General features: G+C 37.1%; 4 protein-coding genes and 1 long non-coding RNA gene across 5 annotated transcripts; 2 read left to right on the top strand and 3 right to left on the bottom strand.

Annotated features, from left to right (window-relative positions):
• On the bottom strand, positions 549–4380 carry LOC18767081 (CMP-sialic acid transporter 2). The gene is made up of 14 exons (XM_007200283.2): positions 4118–4380; positions 3936–4033; positions 3730–3841; positions 3556–3635; positions 3309–3384; positions 3111–3211; positions 2925–2996; positions 2544–2592; positions 2399–2440; positions 2061–2182; positions 1817–1876; positions 1649–1697; positions 1098–1192; positions 549–814 (listed from the first exon to the last, which is right to left on the bottom strand). Exons 1-14 carry the CDS (start codon positions 4142–4144, stop codon positions 763–765), a joined length of 1035 nt encoding a protein of 344 aa, XP_007200345.1. The 5' UTR covers positions 4145–4380; the 3' UTR covers positions 549–762.
• LOC109946262 lies at positions 5056–7466 on the bottom strand. Its single transcript, XR_002269461.1, has 4 exons — positions 6862–7466; positions 6692–6760; positions 5883–6025; positions 5056–5772 (listed from the first exon to the last, which is right to left on the bottom strand). It is a non-coding gene; the product is annotated as an uncharacterized LOC109946262 (long non-coding RNA).
• On the top strand, positions 11903–13053 carry LOC18768944. Its single transcript, XM_007201804.2, has one exon. The coding sequence runs from the start codon at positions 12092–12094 to the stop codon at positions 12527–12529; it is 438 nt and encodes a 145-aa protein (XP_007201866.1). The 5' UTR covers positions 11903–12091; the 3' UTR covers positions 12530–13053.
• On the top strand, positions 14993–17806 carry LOC18766567. The gene is made up of 4 exons (XM_020570730.1): positions 14993–15480; positions 15881–16524; positions 16915–17124; positions 17501–17806. The coding sequence occupies exons 1-4, from the start codon at positions 15249–15251 to the stop codon at positions 17543–17545; spliced, it is 1131 nt and encodes a 376-aa protein (XP_020426319.1). The 5' UTR covers positions 14993–15248; the 3' UTR covers positions 17546–17806.
• LOC18766695 (calcium-dependent protein kinase 26) lies at positions 18577–23202 on the bottom strand. Its single transcript, XM_007199592.2, has 9 exons — positions 22800–23202; positions 21512–22365; positions 20935–21078; positions 20698–20850; positions 20080–20195; positions 19671–19838; positions 19347–19571; positions 18987–19153; positions 18577–18808 (listed from the first exon to the last, which is right to left on the bottom strand). The coding sequence occupies exons 2-8, from the start codon at positions 22290–22292 to the stop codon at positions 19019–19021; spliced, it is 1722 nt and encodes a 573-aa protein (XP_007199654.1). The 5' UTR covers positions 22293–22365; positions 22800–23202; the 3' UTR covers positions 18577–18808; positions 18987–19018.

The following is a 23744-nucleotide window of genomic DNA, read 5'->3' as shown; positions in this document are numbered from 1 at the left end:
AATTATCACAGTCCTACAGTAGTGCATCTGTTGCTGTTCATAAAAAGTCACATTGAAAATTCCAAACAGTCCATGATTGATGAAAATTTGAGTTTCGTAGGTAAGTTCCAAACTAGGAAAATTCGAGATACAATCCAACCATTTGTACATTTTGATTGTATTGATGGTAAGTTTCAGCCTTAGTTTCAGCCTAGCTGCCAAAAGCGATTAAAAGCTTTGATTTCAGAGAGATCAGATCACTCTTGGGTCACCTCCTAGATTGATATGCAAACCACAAATATAGTTTTCATAAATATGGTTTTCACCAAAACATAAGTAGATTGAAGATCTTCTTGCAACGCTCTTTTTATTCAATGATATAATTTGCTTGACCTGCCAATCCTAGAGATTCAATAATTTCCTCCTATCCTCCATGGTTAAATCAGTTTGTTGCTCTGATGTGAGCTGCATGATTGCAATTTGCTTTGTATCTCTATACTCTGCTATATCTGACGACAGATGCTCATTTCTTCAATCAACATTCCACGTAGAAAAAGACTTGAAGCAACTATCAGAAACTAGAACCTTGAACTCATTTAATATTGAATGAATTGAACACAAATTACAGGAGAAGAGTATATTCCCTGTCATCTAATCTGATTTTTAATCAGTATTCAAGATATCTACGGAACATTTGAATAGAACAAGGCAAAAAATATACAAGTAACATACGCCTTTACACTGACTGAAGAAGTGGGCGGAGATGACAAAATGAAGTCATCACTATCTTTGCACCTTCCCAATTGAATGCAGATAAACCGCAACCGAGACAACGCTGGAAACAAGAAATGAAGCATGGATCAACCATTGTATCTCTCAAAATGGCCAAAAAGCTATTTCCCTTTATCTATGTCTTAATGTGGCGAATTGAGAAATTTTGAGATAAAGTGATGTTTTTTAAAATCTGAGTCAAACCACAAACAGCTTCTCATAGTATAACAAATTGTCAATATCTTTGACAAGTTGATTATGCTACATGACAAAACTGAATGGAGGTCTCTAGGACACTTAATTTACCCATAGAAAGTAGATATTTCATGTGAGCAGAGGAAACTTACGTTGAGCCAAGGAAAAAGGCAAGGGATAGATGAAAGCCAAATAGAAACACAGACACAACTGCTGTAAGAAGCATTGCTACCGATGTAGAATATACCTGCAGAACACAGCTAAATTTAAGATTGGAACTTCCTAAAAGACCTAGAGATGTGAGAAGTGTGATTCCAACAAACATTATTAATTTTAATAACCAAAAAAAATAAATAAATATATATATATATGATTAACACTTGGCAAGCCACAAGTAGTCCAACAGAAAATAAAAAGACAAGCATCCCTGCTAACCCCCCCACCGCCCCCCCCCTTTTCTTGCTTAACATGGCCAAAGATATGTATGGAAGTTGCTACAACCGATCAAGATTTTATCTGAGGAATGAAGAAATTATGAATTCATTCTACCAAAACACCCCAAATATCACATTAAGTAAATCAAATTAAAGAAAGAATGTTGTAATAGTATGCCAAGGCATGATTGTAGAACATTATAGAGATGCATGTAAAAGTACATTAGTGAATGCCTCACCAAAATCAAAGCTGTAATTCCATGTCTTACCTTCACAATATTATCAGCATACTTCATAACCATAGACACAGCAATGCCACTGCAAACGAAGCCAACGTAAGCAATCGAATAGAGCCACAGTAGGAAAATGATAGAGAATATGTGTAACAAGCAAAAAGCTATTGATAAACTGATGAGCCAAAGAGGATACAAATGTACCTGAGTGCATGGTTGAGAATCATTAGAACTGTAATAAATGAGTATCCATGGAAGAATCCCCTGAATATAGAATAATAACTTATAAATATAATTGGAATACAGGGGAATAGTTTTCAGTAGCTAGTAGGCAGAAAACGCATTTTTGGAGGCAGGATCTTCTAAAAATAAAGGCAGAAATAATTACTAAAGTGATAGACCCAAAAAAAATAGAAAAATCAGAAATGGAGAAAAGGGTTTAAATTACTTGTTCATCACTGCATCAAAATCTTGAATCACTATAGCAACAGCATTGAAGGCCATTCCAAATACGTACAACCAGAAGTTCTGCACATTTATATTCCTTGAAGGGCGCTTTTTAATAATGGCCTGCCAATATCATACAGAAGATTTTAACATAATTTTTTTTTTCCAGAGCAATCAAAGAACCCACAATTTATTGGCGCTGCATATTGTCAACCACAGTGTTCTCAATGCCAATAAAGACTCATCTAAACCCCGAATTTTGATAACAGTAAGTATGATGTGAAAATAAGTTTTGATTCTTTAAACATGAAGTGGAGAACAAGCTTTAAAGAAATTCACCTCGGTGTATACTCCAGCAAAACCACTTAAAAGTGCCATTACCTGCAAATGACTAACAGTTACACTAACAAACATTGCAAATAAAAAGGGGGAAAATAACAAAAGAAAAATTTAGATCAAGAGTCTAAAAATGTTGAGAACTCACAATGGCCATCACCCAACCTTGTAATGGAGTTTGGAGAACACTATCAGATCTGCCAACAAGAATTCCATTTTAACCAGCTTGTTGAACACATACAGAAATTTATAAAAGCTACCAATTAAAAAGTGGTGAACAATGTTCACTGCCCTCTGATTTCCATACATAACTGAGGAATCTAAATACTGATGAGTTTAAGTTTTTAACCTAGAATAATGTACATGATATTAATGAGTTGAGTTCCTCCATTGATTCAATACAGTTAACTCGCTATCATCAACATCTGGTGTCGAGCACTATGGATCAATCATATGCTAGGACTTTTTGAGGTCAGCATAAATTTAATCAGATAATGCAATGGAAAGATATAATACTGATTACACTTACTTTGGGTTCAGTTGTGCAGTAGTGCACCCTGCACATAGTATAATGAAAGCAGCCCATTGAATCTCACTTAACCTGCAAAAGGTAGAGTAGAAACAAAAGTTCATAAGAATAGTTTGCTTTAATCTTCACCCAACAGTATATAGTAGCACACAAATAGGCAGCTTAGCTTAGTCCATATTTACTTACTTTCTCTTTAGTATGATTCTGTATAAAACACCCGTACTGATAATGTTCAGGTTCTTCAGTATTTGATAACCCGGAGCATCCACATATGCGAAGATATAATACTGACACATACAAATGAGCGGTAGATGCAATCAAACTTCAAGAAATAAGAAGACCTAACTTACTGATGCAAAAAGACAACATACTACTGCAACCAACCTGAAGCAGATTCTTGACTAGGTAAAGCAATGCCGGAATGGGGTATACACCAACTTCATCCAGTGTTGTACTCAACCTAATTCATGACAGGATACACGTCACATAAATGACAAAGATAAAGAGCTAATACAATTATGTAATTCCGGGTTTCAATCTCTCTCAGTCGCCTATTATCCAGTCATTCCTCAATAACCAATACATTATACAACGAATTGAATTGAGTTCTCCCATAAGATCACTGTAAGACCTGTTATCCTCAGTAACACCTTCATTGCTCCAGATTCGTGCCAAAGCAGCTAGTGACAAGGCACACTTCAAAGCCTCCACCTAATTCCCAAAACACAACCCATTTCAAGTCACATAAAAAATCATAAAAACTTTGAAGTGTAATTTGAAATCTAACTTCCTCTGCCTCTCTTACCGAGAAATTTGCAGTGGTAACACTATACTCATATTTCCCAGCCCTCTTCGACCACACAATCAATATAGCTTGTGAACTCGTAAGGAAAGTCAAAGCCAGAGTAACAATTGACCTATTCGAACCAACCCAATACACACAAATCAAACAAAATAAAATAAAAATAACAAATTTGTCCAACTTGGAGCAAATAACAAGATAGGCCATACTTGCGCTTCCACTTGGTCCGCTCAACTGGACCCACAGCAGAAATAGGCTTTCCCCTTAAACTCTCGACGTCTTCAGGAGCTGAAGCTCCATCTTGATCCTGCAATTAGATCAAATGGGAATGAAAAAGGTCGAAAATTTGAGGGCTTATTGAAGAAATCCGATAATGTTATGTGGAAAATACCTGATCTTTGAGCTTCCTGTACTCCATTTTCACACTGGGTTTGCTTTTATTTGTATAAATTTTGGTCCTTTCAGATCTCTAAGCTACAGAGGAAGACCCGCCACTGCCACAGCCACTGGGCTGTATAAAGAACTGCACACATCCATAGCTCGCTTCACCTCAAGCAAGAAGAAACCCATCAAAACGACATCGTTTTCTAGTAACCGGTTCTTTGGTCTGAACCCGACGGGTCGTCACTATGGCCTCATCTGGGTCATGGTTTCCTTCTGGCCTGTTATTACCAGGCTGAGGTAAGATCCAAAATCCGAAAGCAGAAATAGAATGACCCAAGCCCAATGAGTAACCGAAATACGTTATTAAGGAGGCCTCTAAATGCACTCATGGATTTGATCAAGACACCCAACACCAACATATTCCTAAAGTCTCCATTTTATACCCTTGGGTGTGTAGATCAAACTATATATAAAATTAAAAACCTACCCAAGGATGGCTAGTCCCGATATCTGAGATCGGAGTGATATCAATATCTGAAATGGAGGTGACGGCTAGTCCTATTCAACATCCCATCTATGAGATCGGAGCGATACCAATATATGAGATGGAAGTGATGTTCGTCATGAGTGTATTGAGTAATTTTTTGGGTTTATTTAGACACGTCCATTGCATTTCATTTTCTTGAATTTGTGATCACATAACAAAATCAATAATGTTACATCTTTATAACTTATTCATTCTCATCTCATATGAAAAATAAAGATACAAAATCTCCCATTCCCATCCTTCCACAAAAACTTATACTACCAACTTATTCACCAAATAGAAAATCTTAAAGCAAACTTTGAATACATACAATTATTCATAAATCACAATATAGACAAGTATCGTGTTTTTATACAAATATGATATTAGCGTAATGCGGGTTATTACTTATTCATTAACCAATGTATTAGGGAAGGAGGGAGGGAACTAATGGGAATGAATATAATTTTGTAAGCGGGTTAATCGTTTTATTAGTCTATGAACTTAGACCCGATTTGCATTTGAGTCCTTTAATTTTCACAATCGTTCCCGTGGTTCTTCAACTTCAATTTCGTTAGGACAAATGGTCCTATCTCTCTTTTATCTAGCAAGTGTAGGAGATCCAACATTTCGTGAGGACTCCGATTTGATAAGTAAGCTGCATCCAAACATACATTAATACTGGCAATCATATCCCACAATATACTCAATTTTAATAAAGAGAAATATAAAGTTACCCAAAAGCTGAAGGTTTGAGTCCTGCTGAAATGGCCCAATATTTTTTGGGGTAATGTACTGTGAAAAGGAAAAACACAAAAGAAAAGCTTCTCTAGGAGGACAAAGGAAAAAAAAAATACAAGATAATATACAGGAAAGAGGACTAGCACTAGCTGTAGAATGTAATAATATAAACAAGGCAGAATGCCCAATTCGCACCCGCACTCGTCTTTTATTCTAGGCAAGTACCTGCACGACCATTTGCAGAAGATTCATGCTAGTAATTGAGCTTGAAATCCACCCACTATTAGCACATATATATCTATCATGGCCTGGATGATTCGCATACTTTGATCCAATACTGACTTCACGTCTGTGACATAATCACTGATTGGTAATTCTAACTGCGAGAAATGTGCCTGAATGCAGAATTTTATGCATGGTAAGAGAATAAAACGATGAGAGAACTAAAAAGGATAAGGACATGAAGTTTTTGTTTGAAAAACATATAGTTGAAGACAACTCTGACCTGAAATAGCAGATTGGCTTTGACATGCGGATCATCTAAGCAGTCCTTATGCACTTTATATCAAACTCAGGTTCAGTATTGTCCAAGCCATATTAAGCTGGATTAAACATCTGTAGAAGACTATGCTCATGTCACAGCAGCATCTGTAAATCAAATACCAAGGACACAAAATAATAAAAACCAAAGGCTTTGAACTTGTGTCTTCACCGCATTTAAATACAAGAGGATCATTGTCACAGCAGCAATGCAAATGATAGGCGTTCTGGAATTTAACAGCAAAAAAAAGATAGGTGTAGAGTAGAGCATTGAGAAAATAAAAAGGAAAATGGTTTATTGATTAGATATATGACTGCAGGACTTCATGCATTGACTTTATTAGATTTTCTGATATTCAAAACCCCAAACAACCTGATTCCTAGTATTTGAGGCACATATTCAGAAAGTAACATGATTTGTTAGGTGTGGGCGGATTGTGATGGACATCTACTCCCATCTTTCTTGTAGAATCTAAGCAACTGTTGATTATAAACGGAGAAAAGCATGTAATCTGATTCACATATTTCTTTCTTTCCATTTTTTATTCTATATAGTCATGTGTGACCAAAACCATCATTTGCAATATATCTGTGATTCATATTGGAAAATCAACATATCTCTTTGTTTTCCCATCATAATATTCTGTTCGCTGCAAGAGAATCAACACTTACGTAAATTTGTCCGGAAGAACATCTGCTGCAATATACTCCTACTAGAAACCTTTGTAAATATAGGAACCAAATGAAAAAGATACTGCACAAATTTTGCCTTACCTTAATAATGACCAGATGATGACCTGGAAGGTTTACAACCCATGCCAATGTGCTGGTACAAACCAATACCTATAATTTAATAGGTATGCCTAATCAGTATATAGAGTAAGAACATGATCTTTTTATATTCTCTTTTCCTAATGTGTTTTTCAGGAAAGACTCATGCTTACTGAGGTAAGACAGAAATGCCTGAATCTTGTTGTCTGCAAAAAGCTCCTCAACCAGAGATCCATCTTTGTCATTCAGACCGGCATGGTGTAATCCAATGCCAAACTGCAATGTGTGCCTCAGGTTAACGAACCATCTGCTGGGCTTCTTCTGGCATACTAAGAAACGGCCTTGGATGTTCATCTGACGTTGCCAACTTCAATAACAGAAAAGCACCCAAAAAAATTGAATCAACACAGCAGCCGAAACCGAAGAAAAAAAATCCAAGCTTGAGTTGAGAGAGAGGCTCAAGACCGAGTATTTGAATTTTGAAGATTGGACTATGAGTGCAAGCTTCGTGTTCGTTTCTCTATCTCTTCATTTCACTCGCGCACCACATTCCTCTGCCAGTGCAAGCTTCGTCTGTCTTCATTTGGAAAAAAAAGGACGCCCAGACCCGCCCAGGCCGCCTAGAAAAGCCCAGGGCGCCCAGGCCCCGCCTAGATCCGCCCAGGCCGCCTAGGCGCCACCTAACTCCCTTATAGCCTCAGAGTTGTTATCTTAGTGGAGATTTCAATAGCTGAATGACATTTGCTGGTTTTCATAGACAGAGTCCAATCCAATCCAATCAACGCAGCAGCCGAAACGAAAGCAAAAAAGAAATTGAAGCTTGAGTTGAGAGAGAGAGAGAGAGAGAGAGAGAGAGAGAGAGAGAGAGAGAGAGAGAATCTTTGAAGCTTGGAAGCGCTAAGCGAAATGGCTGAGTCGCGAGTATCTTCGTGTTTGTTTTGACTATATTTAAACAGTATAGCCGCGCGGCTATACCTTTAAAATATTCGAATATATTCACAGAGTACAGCCGCACGGCTATACCGTTAAAATAATATATTTAAGGAGTACAGCCGTCCGGCTATACTCTTTAAATATACAACTTTGTCATGATATTTTAAGGTTCAGGGCTAAAATACCACTTTCGCTAATTAGGATAGAGTTATTTCTTCAATTATTTTATTTATACTAGTGATATTGGGGAATGAGAATTTAAGTTCTTTCCGATACCTTCCATTCTAATGATTTCCAGCTATTAACCTATTAGGCAAGAATAAAAAATGAATTTTATTTATAAGAAATAATACGGGTTAAACCCATAAATGTAACAACAAAAAATAAGAATCCAATCCAAAGGTTTTGGACCTTTCTACACATTACCAGTTACAAGATTTTTATTTGTGGCAGCTCTTCTTGCCAATTAATTTTACGATTTTTATCACCTTTCTACACATTACCTGTTACATGATTTTTAGCAACCTTGTAAAATTCAAAGATGCAACTTCATAACATCCTCAATTTTGGCATTACCATACAAAGGTTTTGGACCTTGAGTAGACCAAGTAGCGGTGGCTAGAGCATTTTATCAAATAGTTTTGCGATGAACAAGCAGTGTTAGAACAGCTACCAAGTTCTAACTCCTGTCCTCTTCAGAAAAACGAAAGAAAAACATTCTGGGGATAATCTAACTAAAAAACTCACTGGCTGCAAAATTTAAATAATAACTATTTTATTGTTGTCTTGTAAGTTTCATCTCTGAAAGTTGAAATCCTGCCGACCAGGTTCGAATCATTTCGCCTTCCTCCACCAACTTCTTAATTGATATAGCATGGATTAGTCCAACAAATGCAACATCATTTGGATATACTCCATATCCAATATCATCTCATTAAATAGAGCGATGACATCTTCTTCGTCTATTGAAATCATAGTTGTCCAAGACACTACGTTGCAATCATTCATGCACTGAAAAACTAATTTTGCATCTCCAGTAACCTCACACTTTGAATATGTCGAGATCAATACATTACAAACTGAAACATGACTTCCATATCCTGATTTAATTGTCAAGCCATGTATCTGTTTCCCAAGTTCTAAATTCGTTTCATGACCGCAAGCTGAAACTGCACTAGTAAATGAGACATGATCTAACCCCATCCCTTCTCCCACCATCTCAATAAAGACAAAAATCGCCTCAAGCCCATGATTTCCCTCTTGAGAGTAACCTGATAGTTTTGCATTCCATGAAACCAGATCCTCATTCGCCATTTCATCAATACACATTCCTAGCTTCTATTAACGGCCTCTACCTCGAATATGTACTTATAAGTGCATTTCCAACAAAAACTTCACCATCTAAACCAGACTTAAATATAAGAGAATGCAGTAGTAATCCAAATAGAAAATCTTCATGATCCGCACAAAAAGCAAGAATCGTAGTATAAGTCACTGGATCAAAAACAACTCCATTAAAATTCATCCTAAGAGCAAAATTCAGTGCACCCTCACTTGTTCGGAACCCCGAAAGAATAGTATTCCAAGAAACTATATCAGTATAGCACATAGTCTAAAAGATAAGTAAGGGGACCATCAAACTGTCCAGCTTTGGTCTCATCAAAGAATTTGACAACGTACTATACGAAGCAAGCCCAGAAGAAACTGCAAACCCGTGAATTTGGCATCCGGGTTTGGGGTCCCCTTGACAGGCCTTGATAGCAAGGGTAACGGTATTTTCATCGATGTTATGAGACAAATGTAGTTGAGGTTGCACTCGCAGTCACAGCCATTTCGCTTCTCTATACGTGCTTCCAAGCTACAAAGACTCACTCTGATGCTATAAGGGAGTCAGGCTGCCTGGGCGGATCTAGGCGGCGCCTAGGCTGCCTGGGCTGTTCTAGTCGGTGATGGTGGGTCTAGCCGGCTCCTAGGCGGCCTGGGCGGGTCTGGCCGCCTCCTTTTTGTTCCAAATGAAGACAGACGAAGCTTGCACTCGCAGATCGAATATGCTTAAAGAGTACAGCCGGGCGGCTATACCGTTCGAATATATTCTAAGAGTATAGCCGCGCGGCGATACTTTGAAAATAATATATTTAAATGGTATCGCCTTGCCCTATACCTTTAAAATGTTGGAATATATGTCAAAAGTATAGCCGCACGGCTATACCGTTAAAATAATATATTTAAATAGTATAGCCCCCCGGCTATACTATTTACAAATACAATTTTGTCATGTTATTTTAAAATACTTTAGCTAATTAGGATAGAGTTATTTCTTCAATTATTTTTTTTATACTAGTGATATTGGGGAATGATAATTTAATTTTTTTTTTGATACCTCTCATTCTAATGATTTCCAGCTATTAGTCTATTAGGCAGGAATAAAAAATGGATTTTATTTATAAGAAATAATATGGGTTAAGCCCATAAATACAACAACAAAAAATAGGGATCCACCAACATTTTGGGGATAAAAGAATCTTGAATTTCATAGTGTAAAATTGCTTGTGTAAGAATTTACTTTCTAAAATGTATCCATCGTAATTATAAACTAAACCCAATGACAAATTTTTTCTCATTGCACTTGACAACCCTGTTCTTTTGCCCTTGGGTGTATAGATCAAACTATATATAAAATTAAAAACCTACCCAAGGATGGCTAGTCCTGATATCTGAGATCGGAGCGATACCAATATCTAAAATGGAGGTGATGCCTAGTCTTGTTCAACATCCCATTTATGAAATTAGAGCGATACCGATATTTGAGATGGAAGTGATGTTGGTCATGATGAGTGTATTGAGTAATTTTTTGGGTTTATTTAGACACGTCCATTGCATTTCATTTTCTTGAATTTGTGATCACATAACAAAATCAATAATGTTACATCTTTATAACTTATTCCCTCTCATCACATATGAAAAATAAAGATACAAAGCTCCCATTCCCATCCTTCCTTGCAATGACAAAAACTTCCACTACCGAATTATTCACCAAATAGAAAATCTTGAAATAAACTTTGAATACATACAATTATTCATAAATCACAATATAAACAAGTATCGTGTTTTTATACGAATATGATATTAGCGTAATGCGGGTTATTACTTATTCATTAAACAACATGTTTTACTTACTAAACAACAATGTAAGCAATGTATTAGGGAAGGAGGGAGGGAGGGAACTAATGGGAATGAATATAATTTTGTAATCCGCAGATCCAGACTTTACAACCGACAACTCAAGGGTGGTCCCTGCATTCACACTCTGGCTCCTCCCTATGCTATGCACTTGGATACCTTCTCCCCACGTTTCCTGGGCCAAAGTGAGAAATTGCTCTTTCTGCCTCCTTCCCCACTCCAACTCCCAAGTTATCGTGATTCACTTCCTTTCAATTTTTTTAATATCAACCTACCATCACAGGCCAAAAATTGGCTCATATCTTTTGTAGTAACTTAAGATGTCGATGTATATTATGATTTAACAATGATGATTGCATCATCACAATGATTGGTATGCCACAACCCCTCAATATATTGTTGAACCATAACACAATGTGTCATGTAAATGTAATGTTGTGAATCCGTTCAAACTATAGTAAATTATTATTAACTAGTCTTCGATTTAGTAGTAGTTGTTTTTGCGTAATAAGAGTAGGTCTCATTCGTCAAAAAAAAAAAAAAGTATATCTCAAGTTTCTGCTCACATGACTGCGAGAATGCAAGAACAATATATATTTGTGATGAGTTAAATAGATGAATTCTCTCTTTTAAGAAATACGATATTATAACACGTATCGGTAAATATAATACAAATAGTTTTATTCCTTCACATCTAATTAAAGGAATTAGTTGATATTTATTCTTGACCAGCTGTAAACAAAAACAAATACCCACTATATTTGCAAAACCCGTTTTTATGGTGAATGAATGAATTTACATGGACCCAGAAACAAGCCTAATTTAAAGAAGAAGAGATGATTGCCTCCAGCTAAATTGAAAATTTTCCCAATCATCACCCAAATTAAGAACTTCTTGTTTACTTTTTTGGACTCAAAACCAAATTAAGACCTCAAATTATCGCGAAAAGTATAATAAATTCTAAAAGATGATGAGAAACTCCACACCCTGTCACCCATCATAGAGGAGAAAATGCTGTAAATGCAGAGAATTAGAACTCCATGGACCCCACCACCTCACAGGGCCCCTCCACAACACGAATAAGAACAGCCTGTGATGAAGCTGTGAACGCTACATTTCACCTCACCACCTCCTCCTAAAAACAAAACAAAAACACAACGCAAAACCCAAAACACACATTTCATCATTCTCCTCTCTGTTTTCCTCTCTGTTTTCTTCTTGAGCTCAAATTTTGCAGAGCTTTCAAAACAGAGCCAACAGCAACAGCAACTTGCTTCAGATTTTCCAACCATGCCCGCAAGCCAATCACTCCCAGTCTCACAAGGCCTTCAAGATCCATTAACAGAGCAGCCAGGCCTGCGCAGGAGGCTCTCTTCTCTCTCCCTCAAGCTACAGCCCATCTCATCCCCTGCAACATCATGGGCCTTGAGCAGATCCAAATCGGTTTCCGCCATGGGAGAGTATGCAGGAGGGTCCATAAGAAAATGGTGGCTCTGGGGGTGGACTTGGATCCTCTCCAGAAAACCCATCTTTGCTCAAGATCTGGAGATGAACGAGGAGGAGACTAAAGTTCTTGGCTCTGACAACAGAGGAAGCTGGAGGCATGTGTTCTACAAGGTCAGGTCAGAGCTCAAGAGGCTCGTGGGTTCTGATGTGGACAGCCTTCCTCAAACTTATAGGTACAATTTTGATGACGGGAGAACCAAAACCAAGAAAATGCTTGGCTGAGATTAATTGGTAAGTGTTGGTTTGTGAAATTAATCAACAAAGGTCGGGCCTTTATGGATCAAAAGTGTACTTGTTAATGTTCTTGTTCATGTTCCTGCATGAAGATCATTATACCATTGTAATTAGATAGGTTCATGTTGTTGTTGCTGTTGTTGTTGTTCTATTATCTGTCATGTGGGCTTGCTGTGGAAGAAGGTGGTTCATTAATGGTGGTCAGATTTCTCTGCAATTTGTGGCAAATTGAGGTGATGGGGGCACTAATATTCCAACAATCAGCAATGGGAATTGCAGGGTTTGCTTGCTGCTCATCATTTACCAGAGGTTCATGGGATGGTTAGAGAGAGAGAGAAAGAGAGCAATTTATTGATTAGTAAATACTCCAATATGGATGTTATTTTTTTATTTTTTTTATTGAAAGCAATATTTTTTTTTTTTGCAGGTTCCATTATTTGTATAAGTGGCTCTTTATGAGCTAGTTAATTGCTAGTAATGAAATATTTATAATTAGCTCCTCTTTCTTCTTCCTTGATGTCTTGCTTAATTCAATCCAACAATGACTATTACAATGTATATGAGAAGAACCAGCTCAGCTCTCAATCTTATGCATTAAGATTCAAGATACTTGGGATTTTTGTGATACAAAGTCAATTTCAATATTGGTAGATCTATGACAATGGGATCCATCCGTTCCTTTAGAGTGAAGTTTGCTTTTTTATTTATTCAATGTTTTTATTTTTTAAGAATAAAGACAATTTACAGAATACAACCGCGTAAAAACACATATTTCACACGTTTTTTATATTATAAAAATTAAATACTTAATTTTAAAACGTCTGAATTTACCTCTCGTTTCACGACCTTCTTATTTCTATACCACAAATTTTAGATACTTATTTTTGTTTTTTGGGTAAGTGGTCAGAAAAAGGTTTCTAAAAGAAAAGGCAATAAGGCCAAATATGGAGTCTATTTTCGCATTTCCAATTACACAAATTTTGACTGTCGGTGATGCATGCCAAATTGCCAAATGCCAATGTCATTGCCAGCAAGCAAACATGATATGAACAGACACTTACAGAAAAGGATTACCCCATGAAGCCTCATCTCTGTTCTAGTCACCAAGAACTCGTATCTAATTTTGCATGGTGGGGTTTTCATGTCATGTAAGAATTTCTGAAATAAAAATAAAAATAATAATAATTGAAGGACTTTGAGGTCTTAAAATTGTAGGACCAGATTTTGCTTTTCACCTGAACCAAGTAGAAAGTGTCGGTGTACAAATTTGGATGCTCATTCTTTTTCCAAACATAAACCAATAAAAGAAAAAAAGGGCAAAAATAAATTAATAAATAATTAGTTTTAGTTTTTGAGTTTTGACCAAACCATGACAGCAAATGGATCCCATGATTGCACCGACTGAATAGTTGACACTTATTGGAGAGTCAAATTGGTAATGGGTGAGCTGCCAAATGCCAATCATCAAATCTTTTATTCCAGTAATCCTTTTACTATAGTAGTCCAATCCAATTCTATGTCGGACTAATATTTTAACACATGCTAACCAATAAGCACTAAACCAAAGTTGGTTAAATTTTAATCCAAACTTGTCAGAATAATGCTAAAGATAAACTATGTATACACTACATTGTGAACAACATTTTTAACTCAAGTGAGATGTCAACCTTATATAATAAAGGTCATCTCTTTTTTAACTCTAATGCATGTGAGTAAAAAGTTATATTGAAACCTAAATATGGGTTTGAGTTTGGGAAAAAAATCAAATTGGGGTTTTGGGTTTCTGGTGCATTGGAGAAACCCTAATCTATATTTTGAATCTTGGGCGAAGCCACGTCTAGGTCTGCAGTGGCCGTGGCCTCCCAAACTTCATGAAAAAGCCAATAACTCTTAAACACCTGCTGCTATATCAATTGAAATATAAGGCTATAAAACTTTGAAACTACAGTATTAGCCCCCCAAAGACAAGCTACTAGCTCTGCCACTGTTTTGAACCAAAGTTGTAAATGGCTATGTGATTCTAATGCTGTTTATAGATGTAGTCCAAAAATTAACTAAAATATATCACAATTGTAATTTTAGTATAGTAAAAGACGAGACAACAAAATTACTAAATTAGTAGAGACCAAAATACGGTTGGCAAAGAGTTTGGTCCATTTTCTAGTTAAGATTCAATATGTCATTTTCACTATTTGTTTGGTACTTGATGTGGCTCACAATCTAATAGTGTTTTTCATATTCGGCAAATATACCATCACCTACTAAGCAAAACAATGCATTTCATAAGTTCTATGACTGGCCAAATACTTACGTTGTCAGACTGTAACACATACAAGCGAAGCGATAACCAACGTTTAAATTCTTAATTGAGCAAAAAAGTATTCCCACTCATAATTATTGGGATATATAAAATATTGGGTTGTGCTTGAGTTCACCTCCAACCCACCCAATTTGTGGAGGCCCAAAATGTAAAATAACAGAAATACATCAGATGATACGACAGCGTTTGCAAAGTGCCATTGATTCTCCAGGCTTCCTAACTGCCAAAGATTCAGAAGAATATTCCATCATCTTGTTTGTGCAGCCAAGCAACTAAGAACAAGGCCACAACTGTGTCCTTTTCTTTCCCAGCTTCATTGTTGTGTCTGAAGATAAGAGCAGAGAACGGCCACCATAACCCACAGCATATTTGAAAAATCCAAGTCTCATGGCATTGGCTTTGAACAGCATAATCCCCCACACCAGAGCTTTGAGCTTAAGCACTTCTTTGCCTTCTAAAAAGCCTTCAAGCCCTCAATTTCAACAGCCTCACAATCGTCGCCAAAGCACTCAAATTGTGCAAAGCACTGCCTCGTCCTCCACCAACACCACCCTTTCTGATGTTAAACTCCAAATTCAGGAGGACAGCAACTTCAATCCCACTTCCACTTCTGCCACTGGTAAGTTTATTCTAAGCTCTCTAAGTCAAAACCTATGGTGATGCTTCTGCTTATTTATTTTAGGATTTGGCTTTTTGGGTTTAAATAAGAGCATCTGATTGTATCTATAGCAACAAAAAGTTTTCATCTTGGCTTAATATTTGGAGCAAATGAAGCTATTTGGATTTGGGTTGTATAATTCTGGTTAATTTCCAAACAATTTGCATGCTGCCAATCTAAAATGGTCAGTTGTTATATACCTGGTTTAATATAAGGCAGAGAAAAAGGATTGGATAAGAGATGGTGATGGTTAAATTTCCATGCTTTATGTTATATATGTGAAATCTAGAATCTAAAGTTGATATATTTAAGATGCATTTAATTCAATTTCTCTTTTATCAATCTTCTTTATCTGTTCAAGCGTGGTCCGAATTTGCCAGAAATGTGTCCGGTGAATGGGATGGCTATGGAGCAGACTTCACAAAGGAAGGGAACCCAATTGAACTTCCTGAGAATGTTGTACCTGGAGCTTACAGGGAGTGGGAGGTTAAGGTTTTCGATTGGCAGACTCAATGCCCCACTCTTGCTAACCCGGAAGAGCCCGTTCTTGTGTACAAGAATATAGAGCTACTTCCCACAGTTGGATGTGAAGCTGATGCTGCTACACGATACACCGTCATTGAGAAGAACATTGGTGGTGTGAATAACGAAGTTTCTGCCTTTGCATATCAGTCTAGCGGATGCTATGTGGCCGTCTGGCCAGTTGAGGAAAAGGGTAATAAGTTGTTGGAGTTGGAGTATTGCTTGATTAACCCTCAAGATAAGGAGTCACGTGTGAGAATAATTCAGGTCATCCGTATAGACAATATGAAGATGATGCTGCAGAATACAAGAGTTTTTTGTGAGCAGTGGTATGGACCATTCAGAAATGGGGATCAATTAGGCGGGTGTGCTATCCGGGATTCTGCCTTTGCTTCTACGGCTGCATTGAATGCTTCAGAAGTTGTTGGGACTTGGCAGGGCCCAAGAGCTCTTGCCAATTTTGATGGTTATGGTTTGGAAAATGTGAGTTATGAAAATCCTTCTCTTGTTGGTTTGGTGTGTATATTTTGATTGATATGCTCAAATTAAGCTCAAATCCCTGAACATAATTGTGTGCCGTAATTAGACTATTGTGCTCAATAAGTATGCTTGAGAGGTTCAAATAATTCTTTTGTTTGGTTAAAAGTTTGTGATTTTTCTTGCTGCGGAGGTTCACTTCATTCTTTGCTTTTGCCACAATGGGAATCACATCCATGTTTTGATCCATAGGAAGAAACGTCTACGTATTCTGGTGTTGAATTCTCCTGAAGCTATTACCTCAACGTAATTGCATATCAATCCATTTGGTAGACTATCATTGATTTGTTGGATTTCTTGTAACTCCAAGGTCTAATTAGTATATAATGTGAACAGGATAAACAGAACTTTTTTCAAGAGCTTTTAGACAACAGTGAGCAGAAATCCGTAAGAGATGAAAGTGGTCTGATATTGCTTCCGAAGCAGTTGTGGTGTTCACTAAAAGAATGTAAAGATGGTGATACTTACAGCGAGGTGGGATGGCTGTTGGATCATGGACGTGCAATCACATCAAAATGCACCTTCTCAAGCACAGCATTGCTGAAGGCAAGTTTGCATCCATATACCGCATCTTTTTCTGCATATATATTTATTTGTTTTGAATTTCAGCATCCAATGACGAGAACAAACCAGCTAAGGATTCAGTCCAACATATTTGACTAGATCATAGTAAATAGGTTCCGATAGCTGGTTTTGTCTCATTTTCGGATACTGCTGCTGTATTTGTGGCTTCCATGGTGAAATCCATCTGTGTCAATATATATTGTGCTCCAATTAATAGATTTTACAGGATAGTTTCAGTTCCTCTTTGGTTTTAAGTCTGGTCATGTAAACGGAGCTGAAATTCAGATCTTTCAGTTTCTCATGGTCACTAACAAAACAGTGTGTGCTTATTTTGACATCATTCCATCTTCTTTTGCAGGATATCTCAGTATCATATGAAACTTCAACTTTGAAGGCCGCATAGAAATTTCGGATGAGTTCCAATATGAATTATCTATCAGTCGCAATGCAAGCAAATTCAAACACAAACATCGAATTTTATATGAAATGTATCTTCGACTCTTTTTTTTTTTTCTTTTTCTTTTTGATCTAGTTGAGGCAATGGATAACAACAATAAGCCATCGACATCACGTGGCCAATAATGTCATGTACAAAACTTGTGCTATTTTGTTCAAACTCATAGTAATACAACATGCTCTGAAATGTAGTTTGCAAGTTGAAACAGCAGCCTGCTGGTGGATTTTGTACCTCATTTTTCTGACATGGTTTTGATCAAATATGAGGTAAATAATGCTTGTAAATACCGACAGGATGATTTTTGAAGGAAAAAAAATTACCGACAGGATGAACATTTGCGAAAATGCAGGGATTGTTCTCTAGATTACAGCAAATTTGTTTGGTTGAACAGACAATTCCCACAGACAGCTCCAAAGGAATCCAATCTGGGTTTGTCAGTGCCATTATATGGACATGGAACACCTTCAACAAATGAGACAAATATGCACGTGATAGGAGCAACAACATAGTTCCAACAATATGACACAACTAGAAAGAAACCCACCATTTATTGGCTTTTTTTATTTTTAGTACAAGCGTAGTCTAAACTACAGGAATAATAATTTCTCACACACACAACTACGATGCCGTGAGAATTTGAACCTGAGATCTCAGATCTGCAAGTAAAGACCTTTTTCAATTAAATTAGACCCCGTTGGGTATTGGCATTTTCTTTAAAAGCCCGATGAGGGCACCATAAAATTAGGGTTAATGAATTGTTAGTAAAGTAAAAAGATTACAATTATTTTTCAGCGTTTAGAAGGCTGTAATTTCTTTGATAAAGAAAAAAGGCCGTAATTTCTTTGATTAAGAAAAAGGCTGCAATTTCTTTTTTTCCTTTCTGCTTCGCTTTATCATGTGGCGGATGGAGCCTGGAGTTATTTGCCTTCACCAAAATCATATGACACCAACAAAACATCTTTTAAAGAAAACACCCAAAAAGAAATTAGCATCTTTGAATAGTTGTAACACTTCCCACTCTGGAGTCAACAAAGCTTACAACATGTTCTGTGGTCATACAGCAACATAAAGGCTTCACTACACAAAAATGAAAACAGGATCTCCACAACTCAAATCTTCTGGGGCCTAATGAAATCTACTGGAGTTGAGGAATTAAAATTTGCTTCTCAAACTTCTACCACCAAATCTCTTCTGACTTTGCTGTACAACCTGCCAAAACCAAGTAAGATTACTTACAAATAGTCTAAAAGTCTCCCACATAGGCCAAAAGACCAATAATATTCCTTACAACGGTTATCTGGAAACATGAGAAGAATCTTTTGAAATTCTTCTGATATCTTAGAAGTGGAACAGATAAATGAGAAAACAAAAATGCAGAAAATGATACCTTTACATAAAGCTGACGTGCTTAGTTGGAAGCTAAAGAGCTCCTGGTGCATCTCTCATGCTCAAATTTAGACTGTTCCTCATAGTCCGTCTTCCAATCGGCATATTGCCTTTCACATTGCCCTTTTGCATCATGGCGACAAATTCACCGTAGTCAATTCTTCCATCCTGCATGCATGCGAGAATTGAAGCTTGAGTAACATTTATAGCAAGAAGCCTAAATCTTAAAATAGATGGTACAAAACATAATTCTCCATTAAACCATTTCCATAGGAGATATTCTGATAGAAATCAAACACTCTGGTCAACAATTTGATAAAGCAGAAATATGCACTTTCCTCGTGAAATTTTAATGACTTACATTATCTTGATCAACTTCTCTTATAATATCTTCAAGAAGAACGTCAGTCATGTGATGTTCTGCACAAGCTTGCTGGAGCTCATCAACTGTAATATAACCACTTCCATCCTTATCAAAGTATCGAAAGGCTGCAACCAAATGTTCTTCACGTTCTAGTTTGTTAAGATGAACTGTAGCAGCTATGAATTCCCCATAATCAATAGTCCCACTGTTGTCAACATCAGCCTGGAAAGAAGTAGAACAGCTTAGTTTTTTGAAACATAAACAAAGTCAAAGGTAATGAATTTGGCACATTAACAAGAAGATTGGAAACAAGCATCTTACTGCATCCATAAGATCACGTATCTCTGTATCCTTCATGGTAGAGCCGTATCTTCGCAAGCCAGCTTTGAGTTCATCAAATGTGATAGCACCACTATTATCAGTATCCATTGCCTTGAACATCTCTCTGAGCCCAGCAATCTCCTCCTCAGAAAGGCTTTCAGCTATTACCTGATAATACATTAGAAATCTTGAGAATAAGTTCTAGCATCTAGCCCAGTTAAGGGGCATGCCAACCCAAAAGTCAACATGAACTATAAAGTGGGCCCTGAGATTTTAGGGACCATATGCGTGAACTATAAATGCGCGTTCCAAATACAAAGCCAAAAACTACATGAGTAAAGCATCTAAGAAATACCAAAACTGACACAAAATGCGTAACAATATGTTTCAGTCTCCTGCATGCACTTACCCGTAAGGCCATCTTCTTTAACTTGTTCATAGCAGAAAACTGTTTGAGACGAGAAAGTACAGCTGGATCTAGTGCTCTATCAGGAGCAACCCCATTTTCACAAATCCAAGGGTGACCTGAAAACGAAAATACATCACTTGAAAGCTTGAGAGTAGCAAAAGTGTGCAATTTACACTGGGCAATTATGATGAATAACACACTTCAACGGTCTTTCTAAATCTTCATTTCTTAAAATTTGAAAAAGCTCACACTAACAAGGAAAGCTAAGCAATAGGTGTAAGTCGAAAAGAAAGGAATATCTCCCACATCATATACTTTAAATGATTAAATGTAGGCAGACTACTAAAGTTTATTCCTTTTTAGCTAAATTTTTTCTCAAGAAAACATAGCTGATTCTCTTTAGACATTGAATGCACTGAGTTCAACTTAAAAGGGACTGAAGTTTTATCCAGCAAATTTTTCGCATAATGTCGTTAGCAGCAAATATTGTGCATGTAGTAATAATGACATGATCCATCCAACGAAAAGAAAAGGAGAACAACCAACAACAAATAAACTTCCTATTCTGGTCACATTAAACCATGCACATTATTGCACTAAAATAAGGTTTAAACGTACATAGCACTTCATGAGCAGTCAAGCGATCTGAAGGCCGAGAACAGAGCATTTTCCGGATTAGGTCTTTTGCGCTGTCAGATATTAAGGGCCATGGCTCTGACTCGAAGTCAATATATCCCTTCAAGACCGCATCAAATATCCCCTGCTGAGTTTCTGTACACCAAACAAGTAAAACTTTTCAGTAATAGAAAACATGAAGTAACCTCTGTTTCACACTAAATACCAAACCACCATTACCTGCCCAAAATGGTGGCACACCACTTAGCAAAATATACAGAATAACGCCTGCAGTCCACACATCTGCTTCTGGTCCATAATGCTTGAGGAGTACCTCCGGAGCAACATAATATGGGCTTCCAACCACATCAGTGAAAACTTGACCTGAAAGACAGTTGAAAGAGTTAAAGAGACACAACAGTGACACTGCAATGCATTCCAGCTTTTCAATTATTATCTAGAAACAGTACCAATAAATTCAGAACAGAAGTTAAGAGAACTTATTACTATAACAGTGACACTGCAATGCATTCCAGCTTTTCAATTATTATCTAGAAACAGTACCAATAAATTCAGAACAGAAGTTAAGAGAACTTATTACTATATACGCACTACATATGTTTAACTACTCAAATGCACACGAACTTGATATAACCCATAAATTAAATACAAGTGTAGAAAATCAAATCCCCTAACATAAGATGTTCCATTTTACTATTAAAATTATACTATTGAAGTGCACTAGTTATTTACTATGCTCCAGATCATCAAAAATAAAAATTTAAAAAGGAAACCACATTTATTTTTGCTTGTTTACCTGGTTTGAAGAAAACTGAGAGTCCAAAATCAATGGCTTTGAGAGAGAAGTCATCGTCCTTGTTAACTAACAAGAAGTTCTCGGGCTTTAGATCTCTATGCATGACACCAAGTGAATGGCAAGCTTCAACAACCCCAACAATAATCCTTGTCAACTCAGCTGCCCTCCTCTCACTGTAATGTCCCCTCTGGATGATGCGGTCAAACAACTCACCGCCAGCACAAAGCTCCATCACAATATGAACGTAAAGTGCATCCTCGTAGGCACCCTTGATTGTCACAATATTCTTGTGACCAGCCAAATGGTGCATTATCTGAATCTCCCTCCTCACATCGTCCACATCCTCCTTTGAGATCAACTTCCTCTTGGAGATAGACTTGCACGCATAGTGATTGCCCGTAGCAATCTCAGTGCATAAATAAGTAGTCCCAAATTGTCCCTGTCCTAACTTATGACCCAACGTGTAAAGATCACGAATGTTGGCAGTCTTATGACCCAACACATAATAGCTTTGGTTATCAATGCATCTCCTCATGGTGTTGTCTTTCCTGGGACTAATGATGGGTGGATTACTATTGTTATGGTTGTTTTTGGTTTTGGGGCTGATTTTGGAGAATTCTTGGGGAACGTTGTGCTGAGATTTCAAGCTGGATGGGGAGTGGTCAGAAGTCGAATGGTCAGAAGAGGTGTTGGGCTTGGAAATGGAAGCAGATTGGTCTTCGGGCTGGTTGTAGCCCTGAAAATATTTCCCCCTGAAAGATCCACGGCATGTGTTGCCCATGAAACAATCACAAATCCCCTCAAGACTTTTTCACAGACTTTCCCACACCCAATTGGTTTCTCATCAATTCGCTCTGGAAGCATGCAAATAGTGCATAACACATTCAGTCAAAGTTAAAATAAGCAATAAGCATGGCTAACAAATCCAAGAAAAGTTCATCATCATAATAAGCAGATCAGACCTATGGGCTCCACATATATGAATCCATTAACCATGAAAAAGAAAGCAAGCAAAGCATTGAAATTGAATTTTCCATGCAACCCAAGAAAGAACCTTTTCTTTTTCTCTAGTTTTTCCATGATATAAATCCATATCATACATACGATTATTGCAACAAGAGCTTACCAATTAACCACAAAGATCAAATCTTTAAACAGAAAGAAAACAACCCAGCAACCAGAAAACCAAAAAGACCAAGATTCAGATATTCACACACAGAAAGACAGATAGAAAGCAAGAAAGCAAATACATTTTTTAGAGAAAGAGAGAGAAAGATGGGGCCTTTACCAGTTGAAAAACTTGAAACGACGGAAGTGTGAACGAATTAAACACAAGGTGGGAGAAGAACAAGGATATAAACAAGGTGCTTATGAAGATTTGATTTTGATCTCAAAATCAACAAAAGGCTTTGGGATTGGAATAATCTTTACAGCTATAATGATTTTGAAAAAATGGGTTTCTTCCAAAATTATATTTTTGTTAATTAGGGGCTGTTTTGGATTGTTGTTATTTTGGGATGGTGTTGCTGGGAAACATCGGAGGTCAGTGCTGACCAGCTATTCTCATCTCAAGTTCTAACCTTCCCCTCTCTCTCACTCCCTCTCACTCCCTCTCTCCTCTCTTCACTTTTATTTTAATTTTTGCAATTAATTAAATAAAAACCATATACCAGCTATTTTAAAACGCGTCTTTTTTTAATGGCCTTCATGTCATCCAAAAATTTTCCATTTATTTATTTTAATCTTTTGTGATTTATTTTTGTCTGAACAATGAAAATAAAAGGAGCACACGGCATTCTTGGAACTGGGGGGAGGAGGTAAAAAATAAAGAGGAAAAGTTACCATGTTGACCTGCCGGTAGAGCCGCGGTGAAAAAGGTGAATTCCGAGATTTTGGGTCGGGTTGGTTCCGAGAATGGGGTGGTGCGATGTGAGTGTGATTGGTGCGTGGATGACACGTGGCGGTGAATGTCGGTCGGTGTGTAGAGAAGTTGTTTGGTCAAAATGTTCGAGCTGGTTTTTCTGGCAGCTAAATTTAGAGACACAGTTTTTTGTGTCAGAGAAGCTGTTTGATTCTCCAAAACAAGTTAAATTGGCAAAACTTGCATTCACTAGTTGCATGCAACACATGTCTTCCAGTTTTTAACATTATGTGAGTAGTAGATTGACGCACATATTCCATACAAACGGTTGCATTAAAATTAAAATTCGAAAGGCAAAGGGTTTTGTAGCTC

The sequence above is a fragment of the Prunus persica genome, chromosome G8 (genome assembly GCF_000346465.2).
Source record: "Prunus persica cultivar Lovell chromosome G8, Prunus_persica_NCBIv2, whole genome shotgun sequence".
Taxonomy (NCBI): Eukaryota; Viridiplantae; Streptophyta; class Magnoliopsida; order Rosales; family Rosaceae; genus Prunus; species Prunus persica.
This window is presented reverse-complemented; position numbering and strand designations above follow the sequence as displayed.

Bases quoted from the DNA above. Each gene is read 5' to 3' on its own strand.
- LOC18766567 (XM_020570730.1), top strand. From the start codon at position 15,249: ATGGCATTGGCTTTGAACAGCATAATCCCCCACACCAGAGCTTTGAGC. The intron at 15,481-15,880 runs GTAAGTTTATTC...TATCTGTTCAAG, and splicing joins CACTTCCACTTCTGCCACTG to CGTGGTCCGAATTTGCCAGA. The intron at 17,125-17,500 runs GCAAGTTTGCAT...CTTCTTTTGCAG, and splicing joins CAAGCACAGCATTGCTGAAG to GATATCTCAGTATCATATGA.
- LOC18768944 (XM_007201804.2), top strand. From the start codon at position 12,092: ATGCCCGCAAGCCAATCACTCCCAGTCTCACAAGGCCTTCAAGATCCA.
- LOC18767081 (XM_007200283.2), bottom strand. From the start codon at position 4,144: ATGGAGTACAGGAAGCTCAAAGATCAG. The intron at 3,385-3,555 runs GTCTTACAGTGA...GTCATGAATTAG, and splicing joins GGTGTTACTGAGGATAACAG to GTTGAGTACAACACTGGATG. The intron at 2,183-2,398 runs GTGAATTTCTTT...TGATATTGGCAG, and splicing joins TTGCTGGAGTATACACCGAG to GCCATTATTAAAAAGCGCCC.
- LOC18766695 (XM_007199592.2), bottom strand. From the start codon at position 22,292: ATGGGCAACACATGCCGTGGATCTTTCAGGGGGAAATATTTTCAGGGC. The intron at 20,851-20,934 runs GTAATGGTGGTT...TTTGGTGTACAG, and splicing joins TGTGCCACCATTTTGGGCAG to AAACTCAGCAGGGGATATTT. The intron at 19,572-19,670 runs GTAAGATGCTTG...ACTTCTTTCCAG, and splicing joins TACGTGATCTTATGGATGCA to GCTGATGTTGACAACAGTGG.